The sequence below is a fragment of the Oncorhynchus keta genome, unplaced genomic scaffold (genome assembly GCF_023373465.1).
Source record: "Oncorhynchus keta strain PuntledgeMale-10-30-2019 unplaced genomic scaffold, Oket_V2 Un_contig_284_pilon_pilon, whole genome shotgun sequence".
Classification (NCBI taxonomy): Eukaryota; Metazoa; Chordata; class Actinopteri; order Salmoniformes; family Salmonidae; genus Oncorhynchus; species Oncorhynchus keta.
Genome location: NW_026286065.1, coordinates 1 through 16,679, shown reverse-complemented (window position 1 = coordinate 16,679; position 16,679 = coordinate 1). Strand labels below are relative to the sequence as shown.

General features: G+C 42.3%; 1 protein-coding gene across 1 annotated transcript in view; it reads left to right on the top strand.

Moving 5' to 3' along the window:
- LOC118381655 (plexin-B2-like) overlaps positions 1 to 15,522 on the top strand; it is a gene marked incomplete at its 3' end in the record, with an annotated part of 185,802 nt that extends 170,280 nt beyond the window's left edge. The window contains 6 exon segments of the mRNA XM_052507059.1: positions 773 to 982; positions 1,716 to 1,895; positions 2,719 to 2,855; positions 8,639 to 8,739; positions 14,891 to 15,120; positions 15,325 to 15,522. Coding sequence (XP_052363019.1) covers positions 773 to 982; positions 1,716 to 1,895; positions 2,719 to 2,855; positions 8,639 to 8,739; positions 14,891 to 15,120; positions 15,325 to 15,522 — 1,056 coding nt within the window.
- Between the last annotated feature and the right edge of the window lie 1,157 nt (positions 15,523 to 16,679).

The window sequence follows — 16,679 nt, the reverse complement described above, 5'->3', positions numbered from 1 at the left end:
GTCCTAGTGTACAGTACTCTAGCTGTGGTATTATCCGTGGCAGGTAGCTAGCATGTCCTAGTGTACAGTACTCTAGCTGTGGTATTATCCGTGGCAGGTAGCTAGCATGTCCTAGTGTACAGTACTCTAGCTGTGGTATTATCCGTGGCAGGTAGCTAGCATGTCCTAGTGTACAGTACTCTAGCTGTGGTATTATCTGTGGCAGGTAGCTAGCATGTCCTAGTGTACAGTACTCTAGCTGTGGTATTATCTGTGGCAGGTAGCTAGCATGTCCTAGTGTACAGTACTCTAGCTGTGGTATTATCTGTGGCAGGTAGCTAGCATGTCCTAGTGTACAGTACTCTAGCTGTGGTATTATCCGTGGCAGGTAGCTAGCATGTCCTAGTGTACAGTACTCTAGCTGTGGTATTATCTGTGGCAGGTAGCTAGCATGTCCTAGTGTACAGTACTCTAGCTGTGGTATTATCCGTGGCAGGTAGCTAGCATGTCCTAGTGTACAGTACTCTAGCTGTGGTATTATCCGTGGCAGGTAGCTAGCATGTCCTAGTGTACAGTACTCTAGCTGTGGTATTATCCGTGGCAGGTAGCTAGCATGTCCTAGTGTACAGTACTCTAGCTGTGGTATTATCCGTGGCAGGTAGCTAGCATGTCAACAGTGACTCAGTGAGTTGTATGTTTTTGTCAGTGACTACAGACTTCTCTGTGAGACTAAACACAGACACAGTGTCTTGCCAGGAATGAAATATCTGTCTCTCTCTGCCCTCCTCTCCAGTTCATCCAGTATGCCGTACATAAGAACGACACTGTGCTGCTGTTTGACAGTCCAGTGGTGAACAGGTCCTCTGAGACCCAGTCCTTTAGGGCCTTCCTCCAGCTAGACAACGTGATAGAGGAACTGAATTCCTTTGAGTACCACCCCGACCCATTCTTCAATGAACTGACCAAGAACATCATCACTGAAACCTCCATCATCATCGTTACGGTAAAGAACAGTAACACTACTCTTATGGGGTTGTGTTGTCATGGTTACTGTCTAGTAGTTTTTTTGTTTGTTATTTCTGGTAATGCTCTCTTATCGTTTTCCTGTCGGCCATTGTGGCTTAAATGTTATTCTGCTTCAGCCTCCCGAGTTGCACGGTGGTCTTAGCTGTGCCTCTAGAGATTCTGGGTTCGAGTCCAGGCCCTGTCGCAGCTGGCTGCGCTTGGGAGACCAATGGGGCGGCGCACAATTGGCCCAGCGTCGTCCAGGTTAGGGGAAGGTTTGGGCCGGCAGGGATGTCCTTGTCTCATTGCACACTAGCGACTCCTGTGGCGGGTCGGGCGCAGTGCACGCTGACACGGTCGCCAGGTGTACGGTGTTTCCTCCAACACATTGGTGCGGCTGGCTTCCAGGTTAAGTGGTCAAGTTAAGTGATGTCTCCTGTGTTTCGGAGGACACACAGCTCTCGACCTTCGCCTCTCCCGAGTCCGTACGGGAGTTGCAGCGATGAGACAAGACTGTAACTACCAATTGAATACCACGAAATTGGAGAGAAAAAGGGCAAACAAATAAATGTATTCTGCTTTGTGACTATGATGTCCCCTCAGAGAGAAAAGACAATTATAGTGTATTGATAGAATTCATATCAATATTGAGGTAATCATATCTGCTTTTACAAATGATTGCATGTCCCTGCAGTCCTGAGGTTGACGACCAGCCACCTCTTTCTCCCCAGGGTCGTGGTTTCAGCAAGGCCATGACAGCTGAAGAAGCCCAGGCGTTCGTGGGAGATGCGTCCTGTAAGGTGACCATCCTGCAGGATGACAAGCTGTTCCTGGAAGCTCCGTCCACCCAGCCCAGAGCCCGCTCCAAACGCCAGCGCAGAGACACCAGCTCCGACCCTTTGGACCTAACGGTGACAACACTGGCCTTCTGTCTAAACCCAAGGCATAGAGAGAGAGGCTTCAGGCATTAGCACTGGACAAGCTGATATGTCTCTCTGGCTCTCATCATGTATTTCAGATAGGTGCTTGTGTTCCAGTACATTTCTATCTAAATCAGGGCTGTCCAAACTTAATCCAATGTCCTGTTGCAGGCATTCACTTCAGTCAAGGCAGTAACACACCTGATTCAACCATACAATAATCCTAGTCTTCTGACCGGGACCACTCAGTCCTGACAGAGAAATATCACTATCAACACCTTGATGTATATCTGACTCTCCACAATTATACACGTCTTGTAGCGAATGAGCTTTCTTCCATTTGCCTTTAGCTGACTTGATCTCTCTCTCTCTCTCTCTCTCTCTCTCTCTCTCTCTCTCTCTCTCTCTCTCTCTCTCTCTCTCTCTCTCTCTCTCTCTCTGTCTCTCTGTCTCTCTCTGTCTCTCTCTCTCTCTCTCTGTCTGTCTGTCTGTCTGTCTCTCTCTCTCTCTGTCTGTCTGTCTGTCTGTCTGTCTGTCTGTCTGTCTGTCTGTCTCTCTGTCTCTCTGTCTCTCTGTCTCTCTGTCTCTCTGTCTCTCTGTCTCTCTGTCTCTCTGTCTCTCTGTCTCTCTGTCTCTCTGTCTCTCTGTCCATCTGTCTCTCTGTCCATCTCTCTCTCTGTCCATCTCTCTCTCTGTCCATCTCTCTCTCTATCCATCTCTCTTTCTGTCCATCTCTCTCCCACACTCTCCCTCATCTCTCTCATTCTCTTGCTTTCTATATCTATCTTTCTCTCCCTCCCTCCCTCCCTAACAGATAAAGTTTGGTAATGGTGAGTGGGTGGTGGGCTCAGTGAACTATGAGAGGAAGTATGAGGTTCCTTTGGCTATCATCATCCCAGCTGTCATCGTCCCTATGCTACTGTTCATAGCTGTGTCCGTCTACTGCTACAGGTACACAACTACACTTCCCATCAAGCACCACTCATGTAGTTCTAATGTCTGTAGTCTAATGGACTGTTCCTATGTGTTAATGTCTGTAGTCTAATGGACTGTTCCTGTGTGTTAGTAGTCTAATGGACTGTTCCTATGTGTTAGTAGTCTAATGGACTGTTCCTATGTGTTAATGTCTGTAGTCTAATGGACTGTTCCTATGTGTTAGTAGTCTAATGGACTGTTCCTATGTGTTAGTAGTCTAATGGACTGTTCCTATGTGTTAGTAGTCTAATGGACTGTTCCTATGTGTTAGTAGTCTAATGGACTGTTCCTATGTGTTAATAGTCTAATGGACTGTTCCTATGTGTTAATGTCTGTAGTCTAATGGACTGTTCCTATGTGTTAGTAGTCTAATGGACTGTTCCTATGTGTTAGTAGTCTAATGGACTGTTCCTATGTGTTAGTAGTCTAATGGACTGTTCCTATGTGTTAGTAGTCTAATGGACTGTTCCTATGTGTTAGTAGTCTAATGGACTGTTCCTATGTGTTAGTAGTCTAATGGACTGTTACTATGTGTTAGTAGTCTAATGGACTGTTCCTGTGTGTTAGTAGTCTAATGGACTGTTCCTATGTGTTAGTAGTCTAATGGACTGTTCCTATGTGTTAATGTCTGTAGTCTAATGGACTGTTCCTATGTGTTAGTAGTCTAATGGACTGTTCCTATGTGTTAGTAGTCTAATGGACTGTTCCTATGTGTTAGTAGTCTAATGGACTGTTCCTATGTGTTAGTAGTCTAATGGACTGTTCCTATGTGTTAATAGTCTAATGGACTGTTCCTATGTGTTAATGTCTGTAGTCTAATGGACTGTTCCTATGTGTTAGTAGTCTAATGGACTGTTCCTATGTGTTAGTAGTCTAATGGACTGTTCCTATGTGTTAGTAGTCTAATGGACTGTTCCTATGTGTTAGTAGTCTAATGGACTGTTCCTATGTGTTAGTAGTCTAATGGACTGTTCCTATGTGTTAGTAGTCTAATGGACTGTTACTATGTGTTAGTAGTCTAATGGACTGTTCCTATGTGTTAATGTCTGTTCCTAGTCTAATGGAGTGTTCCTAATGGACTGTTAATGTCTTAGTAGTCTAATGGACTGTTCCTATGTGTTAATGTCTGTAGTCTAATGGACTGTTCCTATGTGTTAGTAGTCTAATGGACTGTTCCTATGTGTTAATGTCTGTAGTCTAATGGACTGTTCCTATGTGTTAATGTCTGTAGTCTAATGGACTGTTCCTATGAGTTAATGTCTAATGGACTGTTCCTATGTGTTAATGTCTGTAGTCTAATGGACTGTTCCTATGTGTTAATGTCTGTAGTCTAATGGACTGTTCCTATGTGTTAATGTCTGTAGTCTAATGGACTGTTCCTATGTGTTAGTAGTCTAATGGACTGTTCCTATGTGTTAGTAGTCTAATGGACTGTTCCTATGTGTTAATGTCTGTAGTCTAATGGACTGTTCCTATGTGTTAGTAGTCTAATGGACTGTTCCTATGTGTTAGTAGTCTAACGGACTGTTCCTATGTGTTAATGTCTGTAGTCTAATGGACTGTTCCTATGTGTTAGTAGTCTAATGGACTGTTCCTATGTGTTAGTAGTCTAATGGACTGTTCCTATATGTTAATGTCTGTAGTCTAATGGACTGTTCCTATGTGTTAGTAGTCTAACGGACTGTTCCTATGTGTTAATGTCTGTAGTCTAATGGACTGTTCCTATGTGTTAGTAGTCTAATGGACTGTTCCTATTTGTTAGTAGTCTAATGGACTGTTCCTATATGTTAATGTCTGTAGTCTAATGGACTGTTCCTATGTGTTAGTAGTCTAATGGACTGTTCCTATGTGTTAGTAGTCTAATGGACTGTTCCTATGTGTTAATGTCTGTAGTCTAATGGACTGTTCCTATGTGTTAGTAGTCTAATGGACTGTTCCTATGTGTTAGTAGTCTAATGGACTGTTCCTATGTGTTAGTAGTCTAATGGACTGTTCCTATGTGTTAATGTCTGTAGTCTAATGGACTGTTCCTATGTGTTAGTAGTCAAATGGACTGTTCCTGTGTGTTAGTAGTCTAATGGACTGTTCCTATGTGTTAATGTCTGTAGTCTAATGGACTGTTCCTATGTGTTAGTAGTCTAATGGACTGTTCCTGTGTGTTAATGTCTGTAGTCTAATGGACTGTTCCTATGTGTTAGTAGTCTAATGGACTGTTCCTATGTGTTAATGTCTGTAGTCTAATGGACTGTTCCTATGTGTTAGTAGTCTAATGGACTGTTCCTATGTGTTAGTAGTCTAATGGACTGTTCCTATGTGTTAGTAGTCTAATGGACTGTTCCTATGTGTTAGTAGTCTAATGGACTGTTCCTATGTGTTAATAGTCTAATGGACTGTTCCTATGTGTTAATGTCTGTAGTCTAATGGACTGTTCCTATGTGTTAGTAGTCTAATGGACTGTTCCTATGTGTTAGTAGTCTAATGGACTGTTCCTATGTGTTAGTAGTCTAATGGACTGTTCCTATGTGTTAGTAGTCTAATGGACTGTTCCTATGTGTTAGTAGTCTAATGGACTGTTCCTATGTGTTAGTAGTCTAATGGACTGTTACTATGTGTTAGTAGTCTAATGGACTGTTCCTGTGTGTTAGTAGTCTAATGGACTGTTCCTATGTGTTAATGTCTGTAGTCTAATGGACTGTTCCTATGTGTTAATGTCTGTAGTCTAATGGACTGTTCCTATGTGTTAATGTCTGTAGTCTAATGGACTGTTCCTATGTGTTAATGTCTGTAGTCTAATGGACTGTTCCTATGTGTTAATGTCTGTAGTCTAATGGACTGTTCCTATGTGTTAATGTCTGTAGTCTAATGGACTGTTCCTATGTGTTAGTAGTCTAATGGACTGTTCCTGTGTTAATGTCTGTAGTCTAATGGACTGTTCCTATGTGTTAATGTCTGTAGTCTAATGGACTGTTCCTATGTGTTAATGTCTGTAGTCTAATGGACTGTTCCTATGTGTTAATGTCTGTAGTCTAATGGACTGTTCCTATGTGTTAGTAGTCTAATGGACTGTTCCTATGTGTTAATGTCTGTAGTCTAATGGACTGTTCCTATGTGTTAGTAGTCTAATGGACTGTTCCTATGTGTTAGTAGTCTAATGGACTGTTCCTATGTGTTAGTAGTCTAATGGACTGTTCCTATGTGTTAGTAGTCTAATGGACTGTTCCTATGTGTTAATGTCTGTAGTCTAATGGACTGTTCCTATGTGTTAGTAGTCTAATGGACTGTTCCTATGTGTTAGTAGTCTAATGGACTGTTCCTATGTGTTAGTAGTCTAATGGACTGTTCCTATGTGTTAGTAGTCTAATGGACTGTTCCTATGTGTTAGTAGTCTAATGGACTGTTCCTATGTGTTAATGTCTGTAGTCTAATGGACTGTTCCTATGTGTTAGTAGTCTAATGGACTGTTCCTATGTGTTAGTAGTCTAATGGACTGTTCCTATGTGTTAGTAGTCTAATGGACTGTTCCTATGTGTTAGTAGGTTAATGGACTGTTCCTATGTGTTAATGTCTGTAGTCTAATGGACTGTTCCTATGTGTTAGTAGTCTAATGGACTGTTCCTATGTGTTAGTAGTCTAATGGACTGTTTCTGTGAGTTAATGTCTAATGGACTGTTCCTATGTGTTAGTAGTCTAATGGACTGTTCCTATGTGTTAATGTCTGTAGTCTAATGGACTGTTCTTATGTGTTAGTAGTCTAATGGACTGTTCCTATGTGTTAATGTCTGTAGTCTAATGGACTGTTCCTATGTGTTAATGTCTGTAGTCTAATGGACTGTTCCTATGTGTTAGTAGTCTAATGGACTGTTCCTATGAGTTAATGTCTAATGGACTGTTCCTATGTGTTAATGTCTGTAGTCTAATGGACTGTTCCTATGTGTTAATGTCTGTAGTCTAATGGACTGTTCCTATGTGTTAATGTCTGTAGTCTAATGGACTGTTCCTATGTGTTAGTAGTCTAATGGACTGTTCCTATGTGTTAGTAGTCTAATGGACTGTTCCTATGTGTTAATGTCTGTAGTCTAATGGACTGTTCCTATGTGTTAATGTCTAATGGACTGTTCCTATGTGTTAATGTCTGTAGTCTAATGGACTGTTCCTATGTGTTAGTAGTCTAATGGACTGTTCCTATGTGTTAGTAGTCTAATGGACTGTTCCTATGTGTTAGTAGTCTAATGGACTGTTCCTATGAGTTAATGTCTAATGGACTGTTCCTATGTGTTAATGTCTGTAGTCTAATGGACTGTTCCTATGTGTTAGTAGTCTAATGGACTGTTCCTATGTGTTAGTAGTCTAATGGACTGTTCCTATGAGTTAATGTCTAATGGACTGTTCCTATGTGTTAATGTCTGTAGTCTAATGGACTGTTCCTATGTGTTAGTAGTCTAATGGTCTGTTCCTATGTGTTAGTAGTCTAATGGACTGTTCCTATGTGTTAGTAGTCTAATGGACTGTTCCTATGTGTTAGTAGTCTAATGGACTGTTCCTATGTGTTAGTAGTCTAATGGACTGTTCCTATGTGTTAGTAGTCTAATGGACTGTTCCTGTGTGTTCGTAGTCTAATGGACTGTTCCTATGTGTTAATGTCTGTAGTCTAATGGACTTTTCCTATGTGTTAATGTCTGTAGTCTAATTGACTGTTCCTATGTGTTAATGTCTGTAGTCTAATGGACTGTTCCTATGTGTTAGTAGTCTAATGGACTGTTCCTATGTGTTAATGTCTGTAGTCTAATGGACTGTTCCTATGTGTTAGTAGTCTAATGGACTGTTCCTATGTGTTAGTAGTCTAATGGACTGTTCCTATGTGTTAGTAGTCTAATGGACTGTTCCTATGTGTTAGTAGTCTAATGGACTGTTCCTATGTGTTAATGTCTGTAGTCTAATGGACTGTTCCTATGTGTTAGTAGTCTAATGGACTGTTCCTATGTGTTAGTAGTCTAATGGACTGTTCCTATGTGTTAGTAGTCTAATGGACTGTTCCTATGTGTTAGTAGGTTAATGGACTGTTCCTATGTGTTAATGTCTGTAGTCTAATGGACTGTTCCTATGTGTTAGTAGTCTAATGGACTGTTCCTATGTGTTAGTAGTCTAATGGACTGTTTCTGTGAGTTAATGTCTAATGGACTGTTCCTATGTGTTAATGTCTGTAGTCTAATGGACTGTTCCTATGTGTTAGTAGTCTAATGGACTGTTCCTATGTGTTAATGTCTGTAGTCTAATGGACTGTTCTTATGTGTTAGTAGTCTAATGGACTGTTCCTATGTGTTAATGTCTGTAGTCTAATGGACTGTTCCTATGTGTTAATGTCTGTAGTCTAATGGACTGTTCCTATGTGTTAGTAGTCTAATGGACTGTTCCTATGAGTTAATGTCTAATGGACTGTTCCTATGTGTTAATGGACTCTGTAATGTCTAATGGACTGTTCCTATGTGTTAATGTCTAATGGACTGTTCCTATGTGTTAATGTCTGTAGTCTAATGGACTGTTCCTATGTGTTAGTAGTCTAATGGACTGTTCCTATGTGTTAGTAGTCTAATGGACTGTTCCTATGTGTTAGTAGTCTAATGGACTGTTCCTATGAGTTAATGTCTAATGGACTGTTCCTATGTGTTAATGTCTGTTATCTAATAGACTGTTCCTATGTGTTAGTAGTCTAATGGACTGTTCCTATGTGTTAATGCTAATGGACTGTTCCTATGTGACAGGAGGAAGAGCCAGCAGGCAGAGAGAGAGTATGAGAAAGTCAAACACCAGTTGGATCATCTGGAGGAGAGCGTGAGAGACCGCTGCAAGAAGGAATTCACAGGTATGTTCACACTATCACACACCATACACACTGCTATAACATTACACACCATACAGACTGCTATAACATTACACACCATACACACTGCTCTAACATTACACACACACTATCACACACCATACACACTGCTATAACATTACACACCATACACACTGCTATAACATTACACACCATACACACTGCTATAACATTACACACCATACAGACTGCTATAACATTACACACCATACACACTGCTCTAACATTACACACACACTATCACACACCATACACACTGCTATAACATTACACACCATACACACTGCTATAACATTACACACCATACACACTGCTATAACATTACACACCATACACACTGCTATAACATTACACACCATACACACTGCTATAACATTACACACCATACACACTGCTATAACATTACACACCATACACACTGCTATAACATTACACACACACTATCACACACCATACACACTGCTATAACATTACACACACACTATCACACACCATACACACTGCTATAACATTACACACACACTATCACACACCATACACACTGCTATCACATTACACACACACACTATCACACACCACACACACTGCTATAACATTACACACACACTATCACACACCACACACACTGCTATAACATTACACACCACACACACTGCTATAACATTACACACACACTATCACACACCACACACACTGCTATAACATTACACACACACTATCACACACCACATACACTGCTATAACATTACACACACACTATCACACACCACACACACTGCTATAACATTACACACCACACACACTGCTATAACATTACACACACACTATCACACACCACACACACTGCTATAACATTACACACACACTATCACACACCACACACACTGCTATAACATTACACACCACACACACTGCTATAACATTACACACCATACACACTGCTATAACATTACACACCATACACACTGCTCTAACATTACACACCATACACACTGCTCTAACATTACACACCATACTGACTGCTATAACATTACACACCATACACACTGCTCTAACATTACACACACACTATCACACGCCATACACACTGCTATAACATTACACACCATACTGACTGCTATAACATTACACACCATACACACTGCTCTAACATTACACACACACTATCACACACCATACACACTGCTATAACATTACACACACACTATCACACACCATACACACTGCTATAACATTACACACACACTATCACACACCATGCTACACACCACTACACACTGCTACATTACACACTGCTATAACATTACACACCATACACACTGCTATACCATTACACACACACTATCAGACACCATACACACTGCTAAAACATTACACACCATACTGACTGCTATAACATTACACACCATACTGACTGCTATAACATTACACACCATACACACTGCTCTAACATTACACACACACTATCACACACCATACACACTGCTATAACATTACACACACACTATCACACACCATACACACTGCTATAACATTACACACCATACACACTGCTATACCATTACACACACACTATCAGACACCATACACACTGCTAAAACATTACACACCATACTGACTGCTATAACATTACACACTGCTCTAACATTACACACACACTCACACACCATACACACTGCTATAACATTACACACACACTATCACACACCATACACACTGCTATAACATTACACACACCATACACACTGCTATAACATTACACACCATACACACTGCTATAACATTACATACACACTATCACACACCATACACACTGCTATAACATTACACACACACTATCACACACACCACACACACTGCTATAACATTACACACCATACACACTGCTATAACATTACACACTGCTATAACATTACACACACACTATCACACACCATACACACTGCTATAACATTACGCATACACTATCACACACCACACACACTGCTATAACATTACACACTGCTATAACATTACACATACACTATCACACACCACACACACTGCTGTAACATTACACACCATACACACTGCTATAACATTACACACCACACACACTGCTATAACATTACACACCATACACACTGCTATAACATTACACAAACACTATCACACACCATACACACTACACACATACACACCATTACACAACACACTATCACACACCATACACACTGCTATAACATTACACACACATCACACACCATGCTATAATTACATTCACACACCATACACACTGCTATAACATTACACACACACTATCACACACCATACACACTGCTATACACATTACACACCACACACTGCTATTACACACACCACACACACTGCTATAACATTACACACCATACACACTGCTACATTACACTATCACATACCACACACACTGCTATAACATTACACACCACACACACTGCTATAACATTACACACCACTACACACACCACACATACTATAACATTACACACACACACTATAACATTACACACACACTATCACACACACCACACACACTGCTATAACATTACACACCACACAGACTGCTATAACATTACACACCATACACACTGCTATAACATTACATACCACACAGACTGCTATAACATTACACACCACACAGACTGCTATAACATTACACACCATACACACTGCTATAACATTACATACCACACAGACTGCTATAACATTACACACCACACAGACTGCTATAACATTACACACCATACTCACTGCTATAACATTACACACCACACACACTACTATAACATTACACACACACTATCACACACCATACACACTGCTATAACATTACACACACACTATCACACACCATACACACTGCTATAACATTACACACACACTATCACACACCATACACACTGCTATAACATTACACACCATACACACTGCTATACCATTACACACACACTATCACACACCATACACACTGCTATAACATTACACACACACTATCACACACCATACACACTGCTATCACATTACACACACACACTATCACACACCACACACACACTGCTATAACATTACACACACACTATCACACACCAAAAACACTGCTATAACATTACACACCACACACACTGCTATAACATTACACACACACTATCACACACCACACACACTGCTATAACATCACACACCACACACACTGCTATAACATTACACACACACTATCACACACACCACACACACTGCTATAACATTACACACCACACAGACTGCTATAACATTACACACCATACACACTGCTATAACATTACATACCACACAGACTGCTATAACATTACACACCACACAGACTGCTATAACATTACACACCATACACACTGCTATAACATTACACACACACTATCACACATCATACAGACTGCTATAACATTACACACCATACACACTGCTATAACATTACACACACACTATCACACACCATACAGACTGCTATAACATTACACACCATACACACTGCTATAACATTACACACCACACACACTGCTATAACATTACACACCACACACACTACTATACCATTACACACACCATACACACTGCTATAACATTACACACACACTATCACACACCACATACACTGCTATAACATTACACACACACTATTAGTCACATGCGCCGAATACAACAGGTGTAGATCTTACAGTGAAATGCTGAATACAACAGGTGTGGATCTTACAGTGAAATGCTGAATACAACAGGTGTGGATCTTAGAGTGAAATGCTTACTTACAAGCCCCTAACCAACAGTGCAGTTTAAAAAATAAGAATAAGAAATGTGGAGACTGTATACAGGGGGTACCGGTACAGAGTCAATGTGGAGACTATACAGGGGGTACCGGTACAGAGTCAATGTGGAGACTGTATACAGGGGGTACCGGTACAGAGTCGATGAGGAGACTGTATACAGGGGGTACCTGTACAGAGTCAATGTGGAGACTGTATACAGGGGGTACCGGTACAGAGTCGATGAGGAGACTGTATACAGGGGGTACCGGTACAGAGTCAATGTGGAGACTGTATACAGGGGGTACCGGTACAGAGTCGATGAGGAGACTGTATACAGGGGGTACCGGTACAGAGTCGATGAGGAGACTGTATACAGGGGGTACCGGTACAGAGTCAATGTGGAGACTGTATACAGGGGGTACCGGTACAGAGTCAATGTGGAGACTGTATACAGGGGGGGGTACCGGTACAGAGTCAATGTGGAGACTGTATACAGGGGGTACCGGTACAGAGTCGATGAGGAGACTGTATACAGGGGGTACCGGTACAGAGTCGATGAGGAGACTGTATACAGGGGGTACCGGTACAGAGTCAATGTGGAGACTATACAGGGGGTACCGGTACAGAGTCAATGTGGAGACTGTATACAGGGGGTACCGGTACAGAGTCAATGTGGAGACTGTATACAGGGGGTACCGGTACAGAGTCAATGTGGAGACTGTATACAGGGGGTACCGGTACAGAGTCGATGAGGAGACTGTATACAGGGGGTACCTGTACAGAGTCAATGTGGAGACTGTATACAGGGGGTACCGGTACAGAGTCGATGAGGAGACTGTATACAGGGGGTACCGGTACAGAGTCAATGTGGAGACTGTATACAGGGGGTACCGGTACAGAGTCGATGAGGAGACTGTATACAGGGGGTACCGGTACAGAGTCGATGAGGAGACTGTATACAGGGGGTACCGGTACAGAGTCAATGTGGAGACTGTATACAGGGGGTACCGGTACAGAGTCAATGTGGAGACTGTATACAGGGGGTACCGGTACAGAGTCAATGTGGAGACTGTATACAGGGGGTACCGGTACAGAGTCGATGAGGAGACTGTATACAGGGGTACCGGTACAGAGTCGATGTGGAGACTGTATACAGGGGGTAACGGTACAGAGTCGATGAGGAGACTGTATACAGGGGGTACCGGTACAGAGTCGATGAGGAGACTGTATACAGGGGGTACCGGTACAGAGTCGATGTGGAGACTGTATACAGGGGGTAACGGTACAGAGTCGATGAGGAGACTGTATACAGGGGATACCGGTACAGAGTCGATGAGGAGACTGTATACAGGGGTACCGGTACAGAGTCAATGTGCTGGACCACCGGTTAGTCTAGGTCATATGTACAGTTGAAGATGGAAGTTTACATACACCTCAGCAAAATACATTTAAACTCAGTTTTTCACAATTCCTTGACATTTAATCCTGGTAACAATTCTCTGTCTTAGGTCAGTTAGAGTTCAGTTCGGTTTCTCCTAGGAGCTAGTCTTGTTGTTGCGTTCGGGTTCTCTTAGGAGCTAGTCTTGTTGTTGCGTTCGGGTTCTCCTAGGAGCTAGTCTTGTTGTTGCATTTGGGTTCTCCTAGGAGCTAGTCTTGTTGTTGCGTTTGGGTTCTCCTAGGAGCTAGTCTTGTTGCGTTCGGGTTCTCCAAGAAGCTAGTCTTGTTGTTGCGTTCGGGTTCTCCTAGGAGCTAGTCTTGTTGTTGCGTTCGGGTTCTCCTAGTAGCTAGTCCTGTTGTTGCGTTCGGGTTCTTCTAGGAGCTGGTCTTGTTGTTGCGTTTGGGTTCTCCTAGGAGCTAGTCTTGTTGTTGCCGTTCGGGTTCTACTAGGAGCTAGTCTTGTTGTTGCGTTCGGGTTCTACTAGGAGCTCGTATTGTTGTTGTGTTCAGGTTCTCCTAGGAGCTAGTCTTGTTGTTGCGTTTGGGTTCTCCTAGGAGCTAGTCTTGTTGCGTTCGGGTTCTCCAAGAAGCTAGTCTTGTTGTTGCGTTCGGGTTCTCCTAGGAGCTAGTCTTGTTGTTGCGTTCGGGTTCTCCTAGTAGCTAGTCCTGTTGTTGCGTTCGGGTTCTTCTAGGAGCTGGTCTTGTTGTTGCGTTTGGGTTCTACTAGGAGCTAGTCTTGTTGTTGCGTTCGGGTTCTACTAGGAGCTCGTCTTGTTGTTGCGTTCGGGTTCTACTAGAAGCTAGTCTTGTTGTTGCGTTTGGGTTCTACTAGGAGCTAGTCTTGTTGTTGCGTTCGGGTTCTACTAGGAGCTAGTCTTGTTGTGTTCTGTATCTTCCTCCAGACCTGATGATTGAGATGGAGGACCAGACCAATGACCTGAGTGAGGCCAGGATCCCCTTCCTGGACTATAAGACCTACACAGACCGGGTCTTCTTCCTGCCCTCTAAAGACGGAGACAACGACGTCATGATCACTGGCAAGCTGGACATCCCAGAGGGACGGAAGGTCATCGTAGCTCAGGCCCTCAACCAGTTCTCGAACCTGCTCAACTCTAAGACCTTCCTCATCAATGTAGGTTTACTCAGCTAGCTGAGTTTCTCTCCCTGTCTGTCTGGCTCTGTCTGCCTGTCTGTTAGTCTGTCTGCCTGCCTGTCTAAAGTACCTGTGCCAAGATACAGTTTAAGTATTGCCGTCCTTCTATACCTACAGATATTCTATAGCGTTATACTGAGTTGCTAACCCCATCTCTCTGTTGCGTTCTCTGTGTGTTCTCAGTTCATCAAGACCTTGGAGGGCCGTCCAGACTTTAACGCCAGGTCCAGGGTCTACTTTGCCTCGTTACTGACCGTGGCTCTGCATGGTAAACTAGAGTACTACACAGACATCATGAGAAGCCTGCTGCTGGAGCTGATGGAGGAATATGTGCACAGCAAGAACCCCAAACTCATGCTGCGCAGGTGAGACACACCCTGCGTTCCAATCAGGCTTGTTTTCACGAAAACAGGCATTTGTTATTGGACAAGGTTCGATAGTATCTCTCTGTTGCGTAGTGTTTTGGTATGGTGCCTAGTAAACCCAGGTGGTGACAGTAGTTAACCTCATAGTCCGCCCCATCCCGCATGCGGTCGCTTTACTACAGCCTCAAGCTCATTACCATAACGCAACGTTAGCGATTTCTAAAAATCGCAAATGAAATGAAATAAATATGCCTGCTCTCAAGCTTATCCTTTTCTTAACAATCCTGTCGTCTCAGATTTTCAAAATATGCTTTAGAACCAGAGAAAATCAATAATTTGTGTAAGAGTGGTGATAGCTAGCTTAGCATTTAGCGTTAGCATTTAGCACGCAACATATTCACAAAAACCAGCAAAGGGATCAAATAAAATAATTTACCTTTGAAGAACTTCAGATGTTTCAATGAGGAGACTCTCAGTTACATAGCTGATGTCCAGTTTTTCCTGAAAGATTCTTGTGTAGGACACATCGTTCCGTTTTGTTACTATGCATTTGGCTACCGAAACTAACCGAAAATTCAGTCACCTACACGTCGAACTTTTTTCCGAATTAACTCCATAATATCGACTGAAACATGGAAAACGTTGTTTGAATCAATCCTCAAGGTGTTTTGTCATATATCTCTTCATTGAAATGGCAGTCCTAGAAGCCTTCTTTGTTCTCTGATTCGGATGGAAAAATACTGGTAGCTGACTTTTGCGCACCAATTTCCACGCAGACACCGTGCGGGACACTTGGCAATTGTAGTCTCTTATGGTCAATCTTCCAATGATATGCCTACAAATACGTCACAATGCTGCAGACACCTTGGGGAAACGCTAGAAAGTGTCCGTTCATTCCTGTCGCATTCACAGCCATATAAGGCGATCATGGAAAACGTACCTTCAGAAATCCTGTTCATTTCCTGGTCGCTCAAACATCTTGGTTTTGCCTGAAGCTTTTGTTATAAGGCACTCACAGTGAAAATCTTTGCAGTTCTGGAAACGTAAGAGTGTCTTCTTTCCAAAACTATCAATTCCAAGCATAGTCGAGCATCTTTTCCTGACAAAATATTGCGCTTAAAACGGGCACGTCTTTTTATCCAAAAAATGAAATAATGCCCCTAGTGGACTAAC